The sequence below is a fragment of the Martes martes genome (assembly GCF_963455335.1).
Source record: "Martes martes genome assembly, chromosome: 5".
NCBI lineage: Eukaryota > Metazoa > Chordata > Mammalia > Carnivora > Mustelidae > Martes > Martes martes.
This window is the reverse complement of record NC_137892.1, coordinates 107171490-107195711: the sequence shown is the minus strand read 5'-3', so window position 1 is coordinate 107195711 and position 24222 is coordinate 107171490. Positions and strand designations below refer to the sequence as shown.

The 24222-nt window shown below is 42.7% G+C and overlaps 1 protein-coding gene across 1 annotated transcript in view; it reads left to right on the top strand.

Moving 5' to 3' along the window:
- Window positions 1-24222, top strand: part of DOCK2 (dedicator of cytokinesis 2) — a 403190-nt gene that overhangs the window by 36454 nt on the left and 342514 nt on the right. The window contains exons 6-13 of the mRNA XM_080804304.1: window positions 707-855; window positions 5893-6028; window positions 8085-8239; window positions 13220-13301; window positions 18820-18955; window positions 21245-21320; window positions 22326-22402; window positions 22947-23072. Coding sequence (XP_080660430.1) covers window positions 707-855; window positions 5893-6028; window positions 8085-8239; window positions 13220-13301; window positions 18820-18955; window positions 21245-21320; window positions 22326-22402; window positions 22947-23072 — 937 coding nt within the window. The remainder of the gene's footprint in view (window positions 1-706; window positions 856-5892; window positions 6029-8084; window positions 8240-13219; window positions 13302-18819; window positions 18956-21244; window positions 21321-22325; window positions 22403-22946; window positions 23073-24222) is intronic.

Below are 24222 nucleotides of genomic sequence, written 5' to 3'. Positions count from 1 at the left end.
CCAAAAGTGCTTGGAATGATTAGAAAAACACTATTCAAATAAATACAATGAAAACAAGGCAGTGTTATTAAATGCTTGCTATAGTACCTGTCAAAAGCTTTGCACTCGAGACTTCTCTCTCCCTGTTAAAAAAAGGAATTGAGAAATGTGAGAGAGGAGTTAAAGACGTATCACCATGAAACTGCACCTTTCTCCTTCCTTTCTGCAGAAAGATGGAAGGAGAATCACCATATGGGTCTATGTTATTTAATGTTGGGTCTTTGTATCACCAAAAGCCATTCTGTCCCATAGGTTGTACATGTCACAAGTGGGGGAACACTGCCCTAGAAATAGGCCTTTATCACCAGAAAAATGGCCCTGGTTCCCAGCCCTAAAGGGCTTGAGCTCTGGGACCTGCATTATAGCAGCTTTCATGGCATTTCTGCTCAACAAGTATCTTTTCTGATGAGAGTCAGAGATAACCCTTGCTTTAACCAAGACGTGACTGGGATTATTACTTTCATTTCTGGAAGTCTCTGTGGTCCAGCAGGAAAAATTATGTGAACGATGGAGACTACTGCCCAATCCCTTGGCAGTTGTGTAGGGGCCAGGAGAGATGCTCTCACCACGGCCCCTGAACATGCTCGACTGACTTTGGCACAGTTTGCCACACAGATGCCCACACACCCTCTGCCCAGGTGACTGTGCCTTGTTTCCTGTCTTGAAGGCCAGCAAAAAGGAGCGGTTCATGCAGGTGCAGTCCATGATGTACGACCTGATGGAGTGGCGGTCCCAGCTCCTCTCGGGAACTCTGCCCAAAGATGAGCTGAAGGAACTGAAGCAAAAAGTCACATCCAAAATCGACTATGGCAACAAGTAAGACTTTCTTGTCTCAGAAAAGATGCTCTCTTCTCCTACCTGCCTCCCTTCTTCCCTGTCTCCCTCCAGAGAAACTTGGTTTCATTTTTAGATGTGCGTTTGCCACTTTCTATTTGAGAGAAGAGTGTTACCAACTCGGTGCTTGTGTGCCTTTCTCATCACCCCTGTGGGACCTAGGGACATGCAAGCGGAGGAAAGGCTTGCTTATGCAGTGGTTATTACTGGCTGAGAGATTTAGGACACTCATTTAACCTACTTCCGAGGGGCTGAGGAGCACAGTCATGCTGGTTCACTTTTGGCTTAGTTGTCATTTTATTCCTGCACTTAACAAAACTCTCCCTTATATCCCAGTGTGAGACTTAATGTCCCTTCCCCCATCCTAAATTACCCAAGCCACGTGCCATCAACTAAACTCATATGCATGGTTACAGAAGTGTTTCCTCAAAAGGGAAGAAGCAGAAAGTGGTTGGAGTTTGAATGCTTTGAAGAGAACATGAGAAAATTTTTTGAGGCAGGACAACCCACTGATAATAATAGTAGTGATAATAATATTACAAGTAACACTTAATCTGAGCTTATTATGTACCAAGCTTGATGTTACATGTTTCTTTTTTAATTCTTATAATAGTTTTATGGGGCAGGCAGTTTTATTGTCCACACTTGTTTCCAGATGAAGAAACTGAGGCCCTTATAGAGGTCAAGCAATTTGTCCAGAATCACGTAGCTAATAATGGCAGAACCAGAATTTAGACCAAATCAATCTGACTCCAGAGTCCATAGGACTGCCACTATGCTACCTGGATGCATTTGAGAACTGTAAAGGCCTTCCCTCCCTCCTGATTATTTGTATGACCTCTAAATCCTACTCATCTGCTCATTCATCCCAACAACAAACATGTACCAAACACTTATGATTGGTCTGATAGCTTGCTAGCTGTTGAAGCTGTAGAAATAAAAGTTCCTGTCTGCTAAGGAACCGCATTCTGGTTAGGAGTGATCTACAAGCAAACTGATGATATGTATTGTGGCAAGTTTGATGGCTTATGAAACAAGAGTACTCTTAATTTAACTTGGAGAAGGAAGTCAGGGAAGGCTTCCTGAAGGAGGTAACCCTGAGGGGAATTTTAAGTGAAAGATGAAGTATTAAGTGGGGGGAAGGGGGGAAAGGAAGGTAAGAGTGATTGAGAGTATGGCAGGTTTAGAAGATTGTGAAGTGCTTCAGAAGCCTGGGCCATAAGGCCCAAGGGGAAAGTAGAAAGAGCCCACTTAATGGGACAAGAAGGAAATTTCCTAGCAACCACGCTTTCTTGCCTATGTCATATGTACCAGGATGAAGATCCACAGGCACTAGGAAAGTCAACGTGTCCAGCTTTCAGCTGCTTCCCATGTCAGGAGCACAGTCCCTCTGCTGGTTCCCTGGCTGGCAGCTGGCAAGCATGTCCAAATCTGCTTATACTGCACGTGATCCCAAAGGGACAGGAAGGGTTTGCCACCCAGCTGCTGCCACCACTGGTGCGCTGACATCGTTAGCTGAGTACAGTCACAGCTGGGAGTGTGAGTATCGAGGGAGTTTTGCTGCTTTGCAGTAATGGCATCTGTGACCTTCAGATGTGGTTTCTTCACAGGGATCCTAAGAAAAAAGGCCAAGAAATGGTCACTGCTCATAGGAAGTCTTCTCTGATTTTCCTCTACCTACCCCTGCTGTGTTAGGTACCCTTGAAGGTCCCTTGTCCCCTCTGCAGTAATCACCTCGTTACTGGCCTGTCTCCCCTGCTGTGATGGGAACTCTGTAAGACAGTGGCCATATAATCCATCTCTCTGTGTCGGGAATAAGGTCTGCCTATGGGAGGTGGTCAGTGAATGGTAGCTGGATGAGTACGTGAATGGCGCTGATGGGAAAAGGAGGAGGAGAGGGTCCTGCCCAAGTCGGCTGTGCCTGTGCAGCATTGTCTGGGCCAGCCCTATGCTTTCAGTTTTAGTCACTTCCCCAAAGGGGAAGAGGCATTGTTGGAAATGGAGGCCCTGAACTAGGGGGCCCCTTGCTTCTTGCTTCCTTTCCTTGATGACTTCCCTGCAAGGGAAGGAGACTTGGTCACCTTCATTTATCACTGGCCTGGTATGTTTGGAGCTTAGAGCTCTAATATAGGGTGGATGGCTTCCTGAGAGCCAGAAGGCCAGACCTCGGGGCGGAGTGTCAGGAGCTGTATGAGGTGCACGCCTCACACTGTGAGAGTCAGGGAGTTTAGTGCTGGAGGACTGACCAGAATCAGCTTATTTCTTCCATCATTCACTTTGTTCCTTCACTCAGACATCAGACTTTTGTTGAGCACCTGCTAGGCCTTGAGGACACAGATATTTACAAAATATAGCTTCTATGTCAACACTAAAAAGCAAGCAAGCAAGGAGAACTAATAATAACTCACCGAGTGGTGACTTATCTACCAGGCCCTGTTTTAAGCACTTTCCGTACATTAATTCGGTTAAATCTCATGACAACTCGATGAAGTAGGTAAGTGCTATTATCACCCCTAGTTCTCAGACGAGGGAACTGAGGATCGCAGAGTCATTAGGCCATTTTGTCCCAGATGTCTGAAATTAGCACCAAGTAGCTTGGTTCCAGAGTTCAAGGGCTTAACTAGTACTGCATTCTATTGCCTCTGAGGACAATGGTAGATTAAGATGAGAGAGAGAGAAGTGAGCAGAGAGCTGAGTAGGAAGCCATGCCTTTCCCAAGAGCAGGAAGCATGGAAAGAGAGTGGGGGAGGGAAGGAGGCGGCTGACACCTGCTGGAATCTAACAAAACTAGTGGGAATTATTAGGTAATTGAGAAGGAGAGAGGGGTGAGAGAGGGATAGAGAGAGAGAGAATGTGGAAGAAGCTCAGAGATTAACAGGAGCATGGAGAGGAAGACACACAGCGGGCCGGAACCTTGAAGGCCTAAGTGCCAAATAAAGGAGTTTGAATTTGTCCAGAGGATGACCATGAACCACAGAAGGAGCCATTTCTGTTTTCATTACCACTAAATTTTTTTTTTGTTTTTGAAAAATGCTTATGGTGGAGACTTCCACAAACCCTTGTTTTGGGTTCACTTTATCGCTTTCCTGAACAGAAGAGAGCAGTGTGGGGCTACCTCTGAGAAAAAAATGTAAAAAATGCTCATTTCTCCAAAGTAAATGGTTTGCTGTTCAGTTGGGAGACAACCTCTCCAGACCCTGAGTTATGGGAATTCTGGCAGTCCTGGCCTGTGGCTACTAAAGCTTCTAAAAATTCCACATGAGACTAGTAATGGGCAAGCTCCTTGGTCTCCAAGGAGTGAGGAATCCTCAAATGACTCCTCCAAATCCCAAGATAGCTGGACCCTAAAGAATGTTTTATTCATACATTTTAGAACTGTTATCCACTCTGATAAATTTTGAAGAGAAAGAGCTAGAGAGATCTTGGCATTAAATTATGTATTGGCCATGCTCCGTCTTTCCTGAGGTCACGCGAGTCTCTGTGCCTCATTAGTTGAAGGCATTTATCCTCCTTTAACATCACCTGTTCGGCAGCATGGCCATTCAACATTGTGAGTCCTATCTAGTTGGAAGTTAATTTCCTAATGAATGTGGGTAAAAGGGTGAACCTTGGCTCCCTTCTGTTTGCATTTAGATGAGCCAAGAGATGTGCTTCTCTATCTGGTTCTCAAATAAGACACGGAAACTTAGTCTCCTTCATTTGTCCATGCTGCCCTTCCACAGTCAGTACTCAGGAATGGTGCCTAAGCAGGGTCACTGCCGGCCTTCTCAGTCTTCATCAGCCCACTTGCCCCTATCTTCTTTGTACGGACAGTTGAGGTCCTGCGTTCCAACATCAAGTGCAAAAGCAGCTTGAAATCCAGGCCTCCGCAAACCTACCCTTGGTGCCCTAATCCAATACTGCTCCTAAGTGCCTCCCATGTAGTAAGTATACCAGAGAGGTTAAGAGTGCAGACCAGGATGTCATATTATTTTTTAATTATCTATGTGACCTTGAGCAAATTAATCAGCCCCCATATCTTTGGTCTTTTCCCATTTGTAAAATGGGGCTATTAATAGTATGTAAAGTACATTATATACATAAAATATTTAACATATGTGAGCTTACTGCAAGCTATGTGTTTGCTGTTATTAAACATCATTGATGCCAATCAGAATGATAGATGCAGTTGAAACAAATCAATACCAAGCAGGGGAAAGCTTATGGCCTGGAAGTCAAAGAGCTAAAGAGAAAGCTATGGATAACAAGCAATATATCTGAGATGTACCCCCAACAACTACGTTCAAAATGTTGTTGAACACATTTTTCTGCTATATATGTGATATGATATGATATGATACGATGTTGTAAAACAACTTAAGATAATGTACATGTCTCCTTTGACCCCTCTACCCGTCTTGGTCCCAGGGTCCTACCCTTCCTCACAGATACCCCTGTTGGTAGTATTGGTGGTTTAGTGTTTTTTGTCCAGACCCTTCTCCTCTTTCTTGTCATTCATATGCATGCACCCCGACAATATTTATGACTTGGTTTATTTGTTTATATAAACTTAGTGTATGCATTTTTCCATACTTCATTTTTTCACTGAGATGTATCATTGAACATACTAAAGCTGTATCATATTTGTTAAGCACTGCTACATGGAATTGCATTACAGGTCACAGTTTATTTCACTATTCTCCCTTTGACAGACATTGTGGTTTTGTTCAACAGTTTGCTGATGTAAGCAATGCTGTAACACACATCCTCATTCAAATGTGGATGTTTCTCTAGATTTAGTATTGCAGAAAATATACATTTTAAGAAAATTTAATATACACTGCCATAGTGCCACCCAAAGAGGCTGAACTGTACCAGTATGCCTCAGAGCTGTGTGCAAGGCTGTTGGTGTAGAGCTGTTCCATGGAAGTCTGTAATTCTCAGAGACCAGCTGACCTTTCTGGTCATAAACTTCTCACCAACATCTTAAAGGCTTAAGCTTCCCCAGATTTATCCTTACCCTCTGTTTTTGCTTTTTAGAATTCTTGAGCTTGATCTGATTGTCAGAGATGATGATGGAAATATCTTGGACCCCGATAATACCAGTGTCATCAGCTTATTCCATGCACATGAGGAAGCAACTGATAAGATCACAGAGCGCATCAAGGAAGAAATGGTGAGCTTTGTAAAATAGGCTTTGGCAGTCATACAGCAGTCGTGTAGCACATCATAAACTTCAAATAATAGGCTAATTAACCAGACTCCATATTATTCAAGGAGACATCTGTCCTATGACCTGAGATGATCAGTAACCACATGCATTTTATTGTGTTTTTGTACGTGGGTCTGTAATTCATCCTGCATCCATCCCACAGGTAGTTTAATGCAAGGCAAGTTTCCTGTTCTTACGGAGATTTTATATTCCAGAGAGGGGAAAAGAAGAGAGGCAATAAGAAGTAAATAAATAAACGGACAGATTTATTCCAGATGGTTTAAGTCTCTAAAAGGTAATAAGCTAGGGTTATATGAATCAGAGTGAATCAGGAGCTATTTTAAAAGGGACTACCAAGAAAGGCCTCTCTCAGAAAAGACATCTGAGTTGGCACTTGAATAATACGAAGTCACCAGGCCTGGGAAGATCTAGGGACAAAGTGTTGTAGGCAGAGGGAACAGTAAGTGAAAAGGCCCTGAAGTAGGACTATGTTCTGAATGTTCTGGAAGTAGAAAGGCCAGGGTGGAAGGGGCCTGATGAGCAGTAGGAAAGTGTAAGCGAGGATTTGGAGAGATAGGGAGCAGGAACCAGCTTTCACAGGGCCTGCGGGGTCACGGAAAAGAGTTAAGATATTATCCCAAGTGTGGTGGAAAAGCAACAAAAGATTTCAAGGAAGCAAAAAATTTTTTTCGAGGTTAACACAATCTGGCTTATGATTTAAAAAATCATTTTAGCCACTGTGTATTATTTGCAAACAACTTTAATTTTAGTTTTATTAAGATAATTTCACACAAAATTAATTCACTCAGTCTACTGAATCTTACTAAAATATAGTGTTGAGTCAATTCTACCATAATCACAATATCAACAGTTGTGTCACCCTGAAAGTCTTTTTGAGTTCCCTCATTGTTGATCCCCTTTGCCAGTCTCTAGGCCTAGGCAATCCCTAATTTGTTTTCTGTGATTACATTTTTGCCTCTTCTAGAGTTTCATATAAATGAAATCATATGGTTTTTGTGTATGAGTTATTTTACTCAGCATGGTGCTTTTAGGTTCATGTTGTATATATATATATATATATTTTTTTTTCTTTTTTATTGTTGAGTTGCTGTATCATCAACTCGTTGCCCATTGTTGGACTTGTGGGTTGTTTCCACCTAGGGACTATATAAATAATACTGCTATGAACATTTGCAAACATATGTGCAGACACATATTTTCATTATTTCCAAGTAATACCTGACAATAGGGTTGCTGGATCCTATGATTCGTGTATGTTCAACATTTTAAGAGACTGCCATACTATTTCCCAAAAGGGCTGTACAACTTTGTCTTCCCATCAGCCATATATGAGAGTTCCATTTGCCCTGCATTCTTTCAATGCTTGTTTGGTCTTGCCAGTCTCTCAACTTAAGCCATTCTAGTGGTTGTATTTCATTGTGGTTTTAATTTGCATATCTCTGAATGACTAGTGATGTTGAGTATCTATCTCTTCATGTGCTTACTGGCTATGCCATTTGCATCTTTTTGTGTGTGTGTGAAGTATCTGTTCAAATATTTTACCCATTTTAATTGGGTTGATTTTTTTTTTCATTGAGTTGTAGGAACTCTTTTATATTCTAAATAAAATTGTATATTTGTATATTCTAAATATGGATTCCTTATAAGATACATGTTTTGTGAATGTATTTTCCCAGTCTGTGCCTAACCTTTTCATTTTCTTTAATGCATTTTTTAAAAAGCAGAAGTTTTTAGTTTTGATGAAGTCCATTTAAACATTTTTTTTTCTTTTTATGGTTTGTGCTTTTTATGACACTAACTTTATGAGGAAGGCCGGGTCAAACAGTGGTATTTCCCAAAATGAGGAAATCGAGGGCAAAAGAGTCAAAGTGACTTGGCTCAGATCACAGAAACTTTTGCTAGTAGACCTGGATATAACGCAGAAATCTTCAGACTTGAATGCCAAGTGGTACTGGGCTGATTTTCTCCACCTTTCTCCTTTCTTCCCTCCAACTCTTAGTCAAAAGACCAGCCAGATTATGGAATGTATTCCCGGATCTCCTCATCCCCCACCCATAGCCTCTATGTCTTTGTGAGGAACTTTGTGTGCCGAATTGGGGAAGATGCTGAGCTCTTCATGTCTCTCTATGATCCCAACAAACAAACGGTCATAAGGTAGGTGTGTTCAATATTGTCTGACTTGTCTATATATGAGAGGTTCGAATTAGCAGAGCACAGAGCATCTTTTTTTTTTTTTTAATATATTGTAGGATGTGCGAGTCAGGTTGAAATATTATTTACCAACAAATTTTTCCCATAGTGTGGTTATGGTTACATAGTAGGGTTTTGTAAATAGGTTTTTGATACAGGATAGACTAAAATACCTACTCTTAAAATAGGAGGTGTGTAGGGGCACCTGGTGGCTCAGTTGTTAAGCGGCTGCCTTTGGCTCAGGTCATGATCCCAGGTCCTGGGATGGATCCCTCCATTGGGCTCTCTGCTCAGTGGGGAACCTGCTTCTCCCTCTCTCTCTGCCTCTCCCCTGCTTGTGCTCTCTCTATCTCTCTCCGTTGGGCAAATAAATAAATAAAATCTTAAAAAAAAAAAAAAGAAGTAAATGGTGAGAACTTCATTTCCTCCAGGGTGATATCAGGCTAAGAATGTGGGCTCTGATATCTGCCTGAGTTCATATCCTGGCTGTGCCGTTTACTCTTTCCTAACCTTGGGCAAGTTGCTCATCTTTCTAAGCCTGAGTTGCTCATTTGCAAAATGTTAGCACCACCCTCACAAGATCATTTTTTTCAGACTTTAATGAGAAAAAGCAGGTGAAGCACAGGGCTTAACACACAGTGCTCCAAGTGGCAGTGGCTATTATTATTACTACTTTAACTGATTGCGCTTGAGAATGGAGAAAGTAAGGAAACTTCTGGGTGCCTCAGCTTGAGGAAGCGAGAAAACCTTTTGAGAATCTCCAGGGAAAAGACTTTGGTACACCTCCAGTCCTGACTACTGGGCGCCTGGCATCTGCTTGTGGCTTAGACCATCATTCCAGGTGGTGACCCTGCCAGTCTCCTCCAGTGGGGTTCTGAGCCAACATATGGCCACATATTTGAAGTCCCATATCTGAAGTCCCAGTTGACATATTAGAATGCATCTGGGGTATAATCTCTCTGCCTTTATGGAGAAAGTGTTTTCTCCCTAGCTTGGCTGTTATGGTGATTAAATGAGATCACATATTGTGCCTAGTGAGTAGTAGTACTTTGGAAAATAATGGCTCTTCTGGAAACATTTGTGAAACATGGAGGGGCTTTCCATCTAAGAGGACTGAACTGAAGTCTGTGCATGATCTCATTTAATTCTCATTAGTCCATGTCATTTGGGTGAGAAAATGAGGCCCAGAAAGTTCAAGTGACTGGTTCAAAGTCATATGTATTTATTAATGGGAGAGCTAAGATTTCTAATCAGATCTATCTATCTGATTCCAAAGCCAAGATAATCCCCACTTTATTTTATTTTTTTAAAAAGATTTATTTATTTTAGGGAGAGAGAGAGAGAGAGAGAGAGAGAGCAAGCGCATGAGTGGGAAGAGTAGAGGGAGAAGGAGAGAGAATCTCAAGTGATTCTGAGCCTGATGCAGGGCTCAATCTCATGACTCTGAGATCATGACCTGAGCTGAAACCAAGAATTGGATGCCTAACAGACTGGACCACCCAGGTGCCCCTAGTTCCCACTTTAGTATGTATGTCACCAAGGAAAGGGTTGTATTGAATATCCTAAATAGTTCTCATCAGGGTTTCAGCACTGTCATGGTGGGTAGCTATTTTTATAGCAAATCTAAATCCCTACTATTAAAAGGCCAGCCCAATTCACCTGCCTGGGCTTCAGTGAACACTGTAGGTGAATGTTCCTGTCCCCTTTGAACACACTTGAAATGGTGTGTGTGCCATACACCCCTTACCATTCCCTGACAGCTATCCCCAAGGTACCTGTGACAAAGATCCTAAAAGCACTCATTGGACCCTTTCTGCCTCTCAGAAAACATGATGCTTCATGATCAAATTGACAGGAATGCCTGGCCTGCTGGCCCATCTAAGTGATGGATGACCTGAACTAGCTCTGTGGAAAGAGGCAATGGATCAGTGACATGGCAGCTCTGTTCCCTGATGTGCCACACCAGATGATATGCTCAATGGGGCATGGCTGAGTGATGCCTCTGAGAGTGCCAGAAATACAGGGAAGCCCTCAGGAAACAGAGATGAGGAAGAGGGGGAACAAAAGGAGCAAAAAACAAAAAAGGGGGGCAGGGGAAGTAGAAAACAAAGAAAGATGAGAAGAGGCATGATACAAGAGAGGGACAGGGGAACTTGGAAACACTGCCTAAGTCATTCTGAGTCTAGATAGCTGTTCTTCCCCTAAGAAATCAGTCTTGTCCACTCCTACCTAGCCAGGGTTGACATACAATGGCGAGACAAGGCATTTCTTGCCAAAGGCAAGTGAGGGCATTTTCAATGTGGCCTAAATGTGTACTGGTGAAATTTGGCTGAGACTGAGCTTTCATTGTTGGGATGAATCATGGTCTGATTCCAGTGGATGCCTGGAGAGATCTGGCTTGGGAAATTTACAGTAAATTTCTGTAGGACCAAAAAGAAGCGGTCTAGACATCAGGTAGTGACAAGGCTAATTTCAAAAAAAAAAAAAAAAGCTTAAGGAGGAGTTGGGATGGTCCTCCCCTTCCACAAAGGAGTGTCACATACAGCAGCTCTCACCTGTCTTGGTGCCAGGTGGACCCTTGTATTACCATCCAGGTCTTTCTGGGCAGGGATGGATAAAGCCACTTCAGCCCTCTAAATTGCTTTTCTTATTTATGATTACATTTCCCCTAGGAGAAAATTTCTGGTGCCTAATGTTTAGACCTAACAGGCTAGTCCTCTACCAGGCATGTTATATGTGATCAAAGGTCCTGGGAAAGACCCAGGTATTTCACTATGACATTCTGGAAATAACCAATGGCAAATAATAATAATTATTATTTTTTTTAAATGGAGCCTTAGAGGTTTCTTAGTTTGCTGAAAATTCCGCTAGAATTTTTAGAACTTAATAAAAAAAAAAAAAAAGAGGAGGGGCACCTGGGTGGCTTGGTCAATTTAGTGCCCAACTCGTAATTTCAGCTCAGGTCATGATTTCAGGGTTGTGGGGATCAAGTCTCAGGTTAGGTTTTGCACTCAGCAGAGTCTGCTTGTCCCTCTCCCTCCTCCTCTACTCCTCCTCCAGCATGCATGTATTCTCTCTCTCTCTCTCTCAAGTGAATAAATAAAATCTTTTTAAAAAATAAAAAAGGGGGGCACCTGGGTGGCTCAGTGGGTTAAGCCTCTGCCTTCGGCTCAGGTCATGATCCCAGGGTCCTGGGATTGAGCCCCACATCAGGCTCTCTGCTCAGCAGGGAGCCTGCTTCCCCCTCTCTCTCTGCCTGCCTCACTGCCTACTTGTGGTCTCTGTCTGTCAAATAAATAAATAAAATCTTTAAAAAAAAAAAAAAAAGAAGGAAGAAAAGCCACTCTTAACCTAAAAAAAAAAAAAGAGATTTATTTCTTTTATTTTAGAGAGAGAGTGTAAGTGTGCATGCAAGCTGGGGGAGGAGCAGAGGGAGACAGAGAGAGACTATTTTCAAGCAGACTCCCAGCTAAGCATGGAGTCCCATGCTGGGCTCTATCCCAGGACCCTGAGATCATGACCTGAGTGGAAATCAAGAGTTGGTCAATTAACTAACTGAGGTGCCCCACCCAGGTGCCCCAGAAAAGCTACAATTAACTTGATTGAATTTTAACCAGTGGTTAATCCAGAACTGTGTTCATTTTGTTTTCAGTTCCCTTCCACCTTGAACTTGCTCGGACTACTCTTGTTCGTCTTCTGGGAATGAGTAGAGAGAGTAGCAAATGGACAAAGGGGAGAGAACAAATCTCTTAAAATACAGAAATTCCCCTTAATTTTGATAAATTCTTGTTATGCTTTTTTGGGATGATTTGGTTTTTGAGCTTTATTTTGTTTTTATGCTAATTCAAGATAATGGGCGTTTGTTTAACACCCAACAATATATGCTCCTATATGGCATGGCAAGTGTTATGACTCAACTCAGCAAACTTTCAAGTTTCTCTTATGTTAAAGAAGCACTAGACTTCTCAATTTTCTCAGTGTGGCTGGACTGACTAGTATGAACCTCACAAGGTGGTGTATGTTCGCTAGAAGATGTAAGATGGTAAATGATCATAGGTCAGAACTGTGTGACTGCCCCTCATAAAATCCTCCAGTGGTAGCCATTCCTTCTAGGATCAAGTCAAAAAATCCTTGGATGGCCTACAAGACCTCTCTAAGTTTTCTCTTACCACTTTCCCCTTGGATTTGTTTTTTAGATGCATCAAGCTCCAGCCTGCCTCAGGGCCTTTGAATGTATGTTTGCTTTTCCTGAAACATTTCCCCTTCTTATTCTCTTTTCCTTATTTCTCTTTATTTACATGTCATATCCTGGCAAAGACTTCCCTGACCATCCAGACCAAGCCAGACTTTTTTGACATACATTCTTGCAACACCCTGAACTTTGTCTTTATGGCACGATTGAATATAAATAGTTGTCACAACTGCATTTTGATAGTTATTTAAGTGTATCTCAGATAATGGCTAAGGCCATCCATAGTCTATCACAGTATGATGTTCATTCAAGGAAACAGTCCCCTGTCTAATGGATTATTTTTTTAAAAATTCAAATCTCTATTTAGTCTTGAAAAGGGAATGAGATGAGAATGCATTCTTAATGTCTAGCAAAACATACCAAAACCCTTTCCCCAGTCTGTCCCACTCTTAATTCTACAGAGAATACTGCTACTCTTCAAAAATGTTAGGTTGTTGGGCCAGATTTTGCTCAGGAGATGGGCTGGGGAAAGAGACCGTGAATGTACACATTAGTGATTCCTTGCTCCCCACCCCACCCCGGTCTCTGTAAGAACTTCAGTCTCTTAGAAGGAGGGACCACATCTGTCTCAAACACTACCATGTCTCCAGCAGCCCGTACTTGTTGAGCACACAGTAGAGGCTTAGTGAATATTTTTACTGAAGCATTGTCGAGCCCCAGGAAGTAATGTGTTGCCACTCCTCTTCCCACAGTGAGAACTACTTGGTCAGATGGGGCAGCAGGGGCTTCCCGAAGGAGATCGAGATGCTTAACAACCTGAAAGTGGTCTTCACGGTGGGTGTGCACTGTTTTCCTGTTACTGTCTTCCATACTCACAAGGGTATGATCTTGGAAATGATGCCAGTCACTTGGTCAGAAGGAAGCATGACCTGGGTGCAGATCTGTGTTTTGGGTTTTTCTGGAGAGATTCAGAGCAGATGGGGTGTGTGTGTGGGGGGGGGTGTTGTGTGCCCTTTGGAAGCTATTAGGAAGATGGATCTTCCCCTCTCGCTATCTCCCTCCCTCTTTCTTTCTCACGTGCACATCAAGAACACATGCAGAGTGCTGTGTAAACAAGCACAGACCCCTTCCAACAATAATGTCTACATGAACTGGGAACAGCAGCTATTCTGATTTATCAGTTAATTCATGGTTAACTGAGTTCCTTTCTTTTGCTCAGACTTTCTAAAAACCTCTCTAAAATGTATCGGAAAAAAGAAAAGACCTTCTAAGAACATTGACTGCATTGATAAATTGGATATTCTGAATATAATCAAATCACAGATGACTAAAGTTCTTAACAGATCCCTGAGATCACTGTTCTATATACCAGTATTCCTGCGTGAAACATACGCAGAAATATTGAAATCAGTTGTTAGTTGGGTAATTTATTTCCGAAACTGAACTTGGCTTTTTAGTTCTGGAAAAGACAAACATTGGAAAGAAAAAGATAGGGGTTATTATTTCCAGCAAAGACCTTTCTCTTGTCCTATTTCCATGTGGGTGTGTTAAGAGTGTGATCTTAAGATACCTAAAGATATTGGCGTTCTCCGTAAGCTCCTTTGGGGAAAAAGAGCTTTTATGAGATTTTTCACCCTGTTGCCTGTGTTAGCAAGGGAAATTACAGAGGAGGAGCCAAGGAGGGATTTGGGTATTGGCCAAACCTACGAGTTTGATACAGGAGTGACCGACATGCTAGATTAACCTACGTTGCTCTACAATAATTTTCCAGTTACAGCCCATTAAGTGCAATGTCTTATGTTATGTCACAGTTAGATTGGAGTGCAGCTGATTTATTTTGTTTGTTATTTCCTGAAAAATGAGCCAGAGGCACGGAATAAGATCATAGTCCTAATTGCTTAGACAAAGTTTTCCTGGCATATATAAATGTGTCTCAATCCTGTTTATTATTAGTTAGAAGGAGGAGCCTATTTAAGATTTTCTTGATAAATAGGAAGTCCCATGGGGCTTCCTGATTAAACCAGGAGACAGATGTTTCATGAGAGGGACAGGGACAGGGAATCAATCAATGGTTCGTTTTGCAGATAACCAATTCATGATGTAAACATGCAGGAAAGGGCATCAGTAAATTTGAGTCTCTCAATATCAATGAGAATGTGATTCTGCCTGCATGGAATTCTGCCTGTGCCACCACCTCTTCTTCCCACAGCAAATGATTTTGGGAACCTTGGTTGACTGGTTCAATGAGCTAATACTTGAAATGATGCGAGTGTTCATTTTGGGACAAGGAAGGTCATGGTGCTCTAGCTTCTTTTATTGATTCAAGAGCTATCCAGCGAATACCTGCTATGGGTAAGCTCTGTGCTAGATATTGAGGATAGAACATTGAATAAGAGGATAGTCCCTTGCTTTCAAGATGTGCTGGGGGAATTCAGAAAACAAGTAAATGAATAAATAAACAAGAATATATCAAAAGGCAATCCATGCAATGCAGATAATTAAAACAGGGTGATGTGATCGCTTTTGACTGGGCTTTTCTTTCTTTCTTCCTTCCTTTCTTTCTTTTAAGGATTTTTTATCCATTTACTTGACAGAGAGAGAGACAGGAGAGAGGGAACACAAGCAGGGGGGGTGGGAGAGGAAGAAGTAGGCTTCCCACAGAACAGGGAACCCTATGCGGGGCTCGATTCCAGGACCCTGGGATAGAGGAACTGAGCCAAAGACAGACACCCAACGACTGAGCCATTCAGGCACCCCTGGGCTTTACTTTTAGTTGGGCATTGAGGTGATGTTTAAGTTAGAGATGAGAGAAGACTTGGCAGGTGTATACCTTTCTGGCCTTCTTTCTCTTATGTCTGGATCTTAGCTCTTTCTGGTTTCCTCTTTGAGGGCAGAACCCTAGGAGTTTGCACATGGGTTGGGCCAATGGTGAGCTTCCCCTGTCTGCTTTATAAGCATTCACCATCCTTGGCTCTGTAAGAGGAAAGCAGAGCACACTACCAGTTTCCGTAAGAATTTTCCCAGTTTGGGGTTTATTGCTAACACACAGAAAACAAGACTGAACAGGAAAAGGAGTGCTAATGGATTACTAAATTAGGTGACACATGTTTTAAGTTCTGTTGTCCTGCCTTGGCTTCCCTAATATGCCTGAGTTTTATAAGGCCAAAGTAAAAATGATTGAGAAACACCACAGATTGGAACATGGTTCTGAGTGAGGATTGCACATTTATACACTCTCCAGAGAATAATGTGTGCTCACGTATTTTGTTAGATGCTAAGTTTCTCTAATGCCAAGAGTCTCTGATGAGGCAGCTCTTAAAGATCTGGTGTCTTCCTTGGATCAAATGAAATCTCTTCAAAGAAGTGGAGTAGAAGAGGGGCTTAATTAAGAACCTCATAGGCTTACGTAGTATGTTAGTTGCCAGAGCTACCATTACAAAGTGCCATAGTCTGGGTAACTTAAGGAACAGAAATTTATTTTCTTGCTGTTCTGGAGGCTGGAGGTCCAAGATCAAGGTGTGTGCAGGGTTGGATTCTTGTGAGGCCTCTCTCCTTGGCTTGCAGATGGCCACTTCTCCCTGTGTTCTCACATTGTGTTCTCATGTGGTCTTCTCTGTGTGTGTGTCTGTGTCCTAATATCCTCTGCTTGTAAGGACACAAGTCATTGCATAACCTCATTTTAGCTTAATCACCTCTTGAAAGGCCCTATATCCAAACACATTTTGAGGTGCTGGGGGTTAGGACTTCAACACATGAATTCTGAGGGGATGTAATTCAGCCTATAACATCTAGGAAGGATCTTTTCAGGTAGCAGGGCCTTTGTGGCTCTAGAATGCCTCTGAAAGGTACCAAAAATGTGAAAATTCCTAAAGAGACAAGAGAAGTAATTAAGGACGGAGGTCATTATACAGAAAGCAGGACTTGCGCTCCTATGGATGGGAAGGATTTAGATATATAGAGGAATAAGAGACGAGTATCTGAGGCAGAGATGTGGACAGGGGGCTTAGGAAGAAAGAGTGAGTTGAAAGTGAGCATCGTGTGTTTGTGGCGCAATAAAGGAATCTTTGTGACAAAAATAGAGTACTTACATGCAGAGAATAGTAGGGAATCAGGCTAGGACAGCTGGAAATATATTATGTCTGGGACCTTTCGCGTCATCTGTGGAAGATTAGCACTAATAGGGTAGAAAATAAGGAGCTAGTAACATCGTTGTGGGGAGAGAAGTGAAATAATGAACATGACTTCTAAAGATACGTTTGTAGAGGATTTCAGGGTGGGTGGGAGGAAGGAGTAAGGCAGGCCAGAGAAAAGGCTGTCCAATCATCTGTATGGAAGGTAATTGGGATTTCAAATTCAGGTGCCTACAGGGCAGAGCAGGGAATACAAATGAGTGGCTAAGCTTCCTTAGTCAGGAAGCCCCCTTCTCCTCTGCTTTTCTTTTTCTCCTGTCCCACAGGGAGACTTTGGAGAGTAGAGAAGCAGATGTCCATTTCCTCAGCTAGTGAAAGGACAACCCTTGTATCAGTCTGTAGTTCTCCAGAGAACCCGAACCAATAGGTTATATAGATAGATTAATTCTAAAGATTTGGCTTCCATGATTGTGGGGGCTGGCAAATTTGAAATCTGTATGGCTGGCCAGGAGCCTGAAACTCAAGCAGGTTTTCTATACTGCTGTCCTGAGGCAGAATTCCTGCTTCATTGGGAAGCCTCAGGTTTGGGTGCTAGAGGTACAACAGTGAATGAGTATCAAGGTCTTCAGCTGATTGGATGAGGCATATCTACATTATGGAAGCGTATCTCCTTGACTTAAGTCAATTGATTATAGATGTTAATCTGACTTACAAAATACTTTCATAGCAACATCTAGACTAGTGTTTGGCCAAATAACTAAGCACTATAACCTAGCCAAGTTGATGCATAAAATGTAACCATTGGAGACCCCAAGCAGAAAGATGTGGACAACACTGGGGCCATGATTTGTTTCCACAAATCATGCTCTTCTTTCCACACCAGCCACAATGAGAGGGTGGGGGTGGCTGCTTTGCCTGGGCCCTGACTCTTATGTGAGCTGACAGGCTATTCCCAGTGCATTTGACTATATGAGGATTAATTTGGAGGAAAAGTAACTATTCCCAAGTGAGGGCAGGTCCAGGATTTCCTACTCTGACACCAACAACATGTCTTGATGTTCTTTTTTCTTAACCCAGTTGGAAGGCAGTCCCAAGAACACTGAAGCTTTTAGATTTGCACAGGACAGGCAGATGCTGAGGTGGTCTGGTTGGCTTTCCCTCCCCTGTATCTTTCTGATGGTGAGAGAGATATGTTGTGGTGGTTTGGTTTATGGACTTTGGTCTTAGAATGACTGTATAGTGTCTCCAAGGACTAAGATCATGATCCCAGGGAAACCCCTTGTCTTCTTTGTATCTCAGTGTTCCCATCTGTAAAATAGGGGTGCAGTAGTACTATCTACTTCAGAGAGTTGTTGAGGATCAAATAAGACAATGGCTTATGAGAAACTTGGCACAGTGCATGACACATTAGTGTAGTTCACCATGTCGGTGTCCTTCTTCAAGGCACATACTGGAGTGCACTCCGCTGTCCCCCTTGAAGTTAGCTGCAACCACCTGCCTTGCTTTGGTCATTGAAATGCAAGCCCAAGTGATGTGTGGAAGATTTAAGGGCCTGTAAGTGATTTGCCACCTTCCCTTCTCCTGCTGTGGGGACAGTGGAAGCATGTGTTGTGATGAGATCATCATCTGTCAGCTAGGAGTCCAGAGTAGGTAGATGAGCGGAGCCCCCAGCCATCTGCATTGGGCAGGTAGCCTGAGCTAGAAGTAAACTTCTGTTGTCTCTAAGCTCTGAGATGCTGGGATTGTTTGGTGCCACACCAACCCACTCCTGAGTGAAATCCATACACCAGGTGCTCAGGAAATGATAACCGTTGGGATTGTACCCTCTTCCTTTTGCTTTCTCCCTCAGTGGTGATGAGCAGTGATCAGACGGATGAAGTCATCTGTGGAAAATGCTATTTTGGATCCATTAGCTGACATATAGGAAATGCCACCTGCATAACTGATATTGTACTTCTATCCTTCTCCCCCTATTGGTTTGAAATTGAAGAATTGGGATTGAACACCAGAGACCTGTCAGTCTGTTTCCTTTCTAAAACTCACCTTTCTTAGCTATGAAATGGGTATGATCATCTTGTTTTCTACCTTTCCCAGGACTAATTGTATGATTGGTCCACATACTCTAGGTGCTAAGTACATCCCCCCATGACTTACTATTAGTGGGCTTCCTTTTCTAATTCTTTAGACACATCGTGTGTAACTATTCATTTCCTGCTCTATAGGATCTCGGAAATAAAGACCTCAACAGGGATAAAATTTACTTGATTTGTCAAATAGTCCGAGTTGGGAAGATGGATCTCAAGGATACGAATACAAAAAAGTGCACGCAGGGACTAAGGCGACCCTTTGGGGTGGCAGGTAAGGACACACTACACACTATAAACTTATATCGAAGCGCATATTTTATTTGGCTGCATTTTTAAGATTATTTCTTTCTCGCTCCTCTTTGTCCCCCCCCCCAATTTATACCAGACAGCTCCTAATACCTACGTTTCTGATGACTAAATCAAAATAATTGGTGACTAAGTCCAGATTTATGATGAAGGTGGTGAATAATGGATTCCTTGTGTCTGCAGCAGAGCACTGGGAGCATGGTGCCGTCTGAGCAGTTGGCGCCCTTGCTCCCCAGTGTGGTGGGGAAGGAAGAACAGTACGAGTGGGATCTAATTATGAGGAGGAAATCATTTTTTAAAAAAAATATCCAGGACAGGAAATGCAGTTACACAGAATGAGTCACTGGCCACACATCTAAATTCCAGATGGGAATGGATGTTTGGAGAGTCCGTGTGACCAAATGAGGTTGCTTCTGAGCAGCCTCACCTCCGCATTTTTCTCCAAGCCTTAGTTCTCTCTCTTGGGGTTTCCAAGACTTTACTCATTCTTGTTCCACTTTTATGGATTTTGTTATTTAACTAGAACTCGCATTGTTATTTACCTAACATATTTTCTTTTAATTAGCCCACTTAAAATTAAAGGACCTTTTTTTCTTAAAAGACCATTTGAAGACCTGTGGAAACAGCAATTTGACATGCCAGTTTTATTTCTTTTTATTAAAATACGTATTTTAGTCGTATACCATTTATAATTCCTCTATATCATATATAAACCCACTGTTTCATGTTTTTCCTTTAAGGATACTGATCTGTCTGTATTCACAAACCACCTGGCTTTCCAACGAGTCCCCTAGCACTGCTTGCAAAGTGGCCGGGTGGACAAGTTAGCTTATAATGAGCCAAATGGTTTTTTAATCAGGCATTGTTGCTCGCTAGCTAACTAGGTAACCTTGGGCAAGCATTTTCCCCAGGGCCTTAGTTTCATTATCTACAAAATGAGAGACTGTGACTTGATTGGTCTGTGCCCTGCTCTGAAATGCTGATTCTATATAAGGAATACTCCTGGCATCACAATGTCCCGGTTAAGATAGGAAGGGTCCTTCAGTCTTGCCTCAGAGTGTGCCTTTGTCCCCAGCTCTAGTCTGCTCTCCTCTGTTTGCAGGTGACAACAATCCTGGTATAACTGAGAAGCTCAGGCATAGATTGCTTCAGGCATAGCTGGATCCAAGAACTCAAATTTTTATCTCACTCTGTCCTCTTGCTGGCTTATTCTGAAGATGACTGTCCAATTAGCTGGCAAAATGTGGGCCGGCGATTCCAAGCTTGAGTCTACCAGTTTAGTAATCCAGGGGAAAGAAAGCACTCCTTTCCCATGAGTTTTAGTAGAAGCCCCAGGAACATGAACATAGGCCACATGCTTATCCCCTAAGCAGTTATTTTGGGCAGGGGTATGTGATCCTCTGATTGGCCAAGTCCTGTGAACAACTCTGGAGCCAGAGGCAGATTGCTCCTCCCAAACCATACTCACTGAGATGGGTGAGCGGGTGTCTGTTTATCAGAGAGAAGAGATATTGGTTAAATTCACATAGCTCGATGTGGTCACTGGTAGATTATTACCCCAATTGGGCAACGTTCTTGGGTCCCCTCCCTCCTCGGGAGCTTTGTACTATCACTTTGCTATTGCTCAATAAACCTTGCTTTGCTGCCTCCTGCCAAAAAAAATTATTATCCCCATGGTTTTAATGGCTCCCTGACCAGGGCCTGGAGAGTTTGAGATATTTCATACTACTAGGATTTGGGATATATCTGATCAGCTTTTCTCCGTGGTTCTCTCCTGCCCTCACAACAATTTCTATAATCCCTCTCTAATGCAGGAGTTCTTCACCTTTGTTTTATGGACACTTAGTGGCTAATTTAAGTAGAAGTTTCAGAGGATTCAGGATCCCTCTGGAATTGCAGTGTTCAAGGATCCTATAGGCATGTGTCTGGGCATATGAGCATGTTTATGAAAAGGGGGTGAGGAGATTTCATTAGATTCTCAGGTCCTACAGGGAGTCACTGTGCTTGGATTTTGTAGGCATGGTAGACGTCCAGTACATATATGTCAAATCCAAACTTAGCTGTTTATTAGTTACTTGTTGCATGTTATGAACCCTTGCTGTCTGTGTATTGCCTGCTGCTGGCTTGCTTGTCTTTTTAGACTTCCTGACCCAGCCTCTAGTACTACATCTCATCCCACTGACATGGTTTCCTGGAAGCAGGAGGGCATAAGTCATTAATAGTTTTTTCTCTTTTTTTGTTTGTTTGTGTTTAGTTATGGACATAACAGACATCATCAAGGGGAAAGCAGAGAGTGATGAAGAAAAGCAGCACTTCATTCCTTTTCACCCGTGAGAGATTTCCCGTTCCTTTCTCTTCTTTTAAACCACACCCTTTCTCATTGAGGGCCGCTCAAAAGCAAGGTGCACTGATTCCCTGAGTTGGTGATAGCCCTGTGGGGCCTCCCAAGAGGAGGACAGGAAGAGAGTGATGATCTCAGTGCTAAGGCACTTGAAACCCGCCAGATTTTCACCCATTCATTCATCAGATGTTATTTATTCAACAGAGTTTGATTGAAAGCTAGCAGAGGACTGGGCACTGTGCTAGGCACCAGACATGAAAAGGTCAACAAGATAGACATGACCCTGTCTTTGTGGAGCTTATGTTTAGATGGGGAATTAAGCAGATAACAAAAGATTAATGCATTAACTACAAGTAATAAGGAACCACAACTCTGTGAAGGAACAGTGTTATCAGGAACCTGTAACAGGGAATTGTTATCTGGTTCTCACTGATAGAAATATTCATGATTACAGAGGAGGGTAGTGAGGAGGGTAAATGTTCTTTTCCTGCTCTAAAAAGGAGTCTGTGAGGAAGCAGGATCCCGTGTTTGAGAATGTTGTCCTCACTTTGTTACACCAAGGATGTCCAAGGAGAATGGAATTTTGCCACTGGTAATGAAGTCTGTGACTCTAGTTAAGGTATGTGATTAGGACTGAGCAGGAACAGCTAGTCTTTGCCATCTTGCTGAATAGATGTTCCTTTTGAGGGCTTAGGAATCCTTCTTTTCTAAGAGTCTTCTAGAATTATATATATATATATGCATATATATATATGCATATATATAGCCTCTACTTGTAGCAATAACATTCCCAGATCTCAGAGTCATGTTGGTTTGTGAAAAAGAGAAATCTGTTTCTTGATGGCACATATGTTGTCTGAGCTGGCTTGGGCAGGCTCACTTTTCACCTAAGGTATATGGGGGCACTGGGTAACTCTGTGGAGCATGTGGACCTCAAGATAGGGACCCCATAAGAGTACCATGCAAGAATTTTGTGCTTTCTTTTCCTTTCCAGAGTGACAGCTGAGAATGACTTCCTTCACAGCCTGCTGAGCAAAGTCACAGCCTCCAAAGGAGACAGTGGAGGGCAAGGTACAGTGCCACAATGTGTCGAGTGGGCTGGGTTTTGGCTTGGGAGCTCTTGATTCTTTGGAAAACAGATCAAAATTGTAAACCCTGGGAAACATAGTCTTCCTTCCAGACAGACCATTGTGAAAAATGGGAGCATGTGATCTATGGAAATGGAAACCACATCTCCTGGATCTGAATGTCCTAGTGCCCAAACCACAGCTCCTATGTGTCAGGCACCTTCATAGACCTCCTTATTTGATTGAATTCTTCCCACAGTCTTGTGAGATAGGTGGTATCCACCTCACTCCACAAAGCCTGCGTGGATGAATTTGACAGAAGCTGACGCTGCTGGAAGTAATGAGTGGTATTCAAACCCACAGATACCTGGCCCCAGAGCCCCTCTGCTTTCTACCTTCTGCCTCCTCCTGTGTTGGGTCACTATATCTGTGATTGTTTCTCTGCTTCCAGTAGTATCTTCCAGAAAGAGCCCAAAGGGAGAGATGGTGGGAGGGTGAGCATGAGCATACCTTGAAGTTGGCTTTTCATGGTGATCATTCCCTTCCAGGCCTCTGGGTGACCATGAAGATGCTTGTGGGTGATATCATTCAGATCCGCAAGGACTACCCACACCTGGTGGACAGGACCACTGTGGTGGCCAGGAAGCTGGGCTTCCCAGAGATCATCATGCCAGGTCTGGCCATCTCGTGGGGCAGGGGTCGGTCTGGCTTGTCACAACCATTTTTTTTTCGAAAAGTCAACTCCTTCCTTTTCAACTGCATTTTTTCTATTTCTTTCCCTGAAGGTAACCACTGAAAATGATTTTTGTATATCCAAAAATCTTCCCTATAGTCACATAATAAACGCAGGCACATAAATACATACACATGCACTTTTTTCGCCTCACAGATGGGATCACACTTCATATGCCTTATATAACATTACTTTATATGCTTTATATAGGGTTCTGCCACTTGGTTTATCACTTAATTTATCATGGACATCCTTCCTACTTCACTACACATAGAATAATTCTATTCTTTTGGAGAGAACATTGTCATTCTCTTAAATTTTTAAACTATATATTTTTTTTATTACCAGAGGACACTATGCCTGTTGTAAAATGTTCAAATAGCGTGAAAAGGTAAAAAGTGAAACATTAAAAGCTCCCTCAAATTTTTGTCTCCGGAAGTAACCTCTATTAAAATAGTCCAAACATGTATCTAGTAAAAGAAAAACACATGATATTATATAATAACACTATTTTGAAACTTCCCTTTTTATCTTAAACCTATCTTAGACTTGCGTCCACCACTGCTCCCGCTGACTCACTCCTTTCCACCATGTACGGTGGTCCACTGGGGGCCTGTGCTTTACCTGATACGGCAATTCCCCGTGCATCCCCCTGTGGGGTTTTCTATTCTTACTGCCCCCATTCCTGAAGACCCTCTGGACCTCTTCCTGACCCCGTGTCCTTGGACTCGTGAAAAGTCACCCTACCTGCGTCAGCACAGTGAAGGATCTGGGGCTGCAACTGTGGACTGTGGTTGTTATTCATCATGGGCCAAGGAGCTTTCCTTTGCCTTCCCAGAAGGTGTCACTAGAGGATGGAAATTCAGTAATTTTAATGATAAGAAGAAGAGAGCCAAGTTTGACCATCCTACCTACCTTTTTGCAACTGATGTCCTAATGTTCCTCCTTCCCCTTGTTACCTCCTTCTCCAGCCTCTCTGATAAGGAAACAACACTTTTTTGAAACATGTCTGATCTTAGTTTCATTAGCAGACGTCAAGGCGGGGCACTTGCCTTCCCACCCCCGCCCCTGCGCCTTCTAGTCAGTGTCTC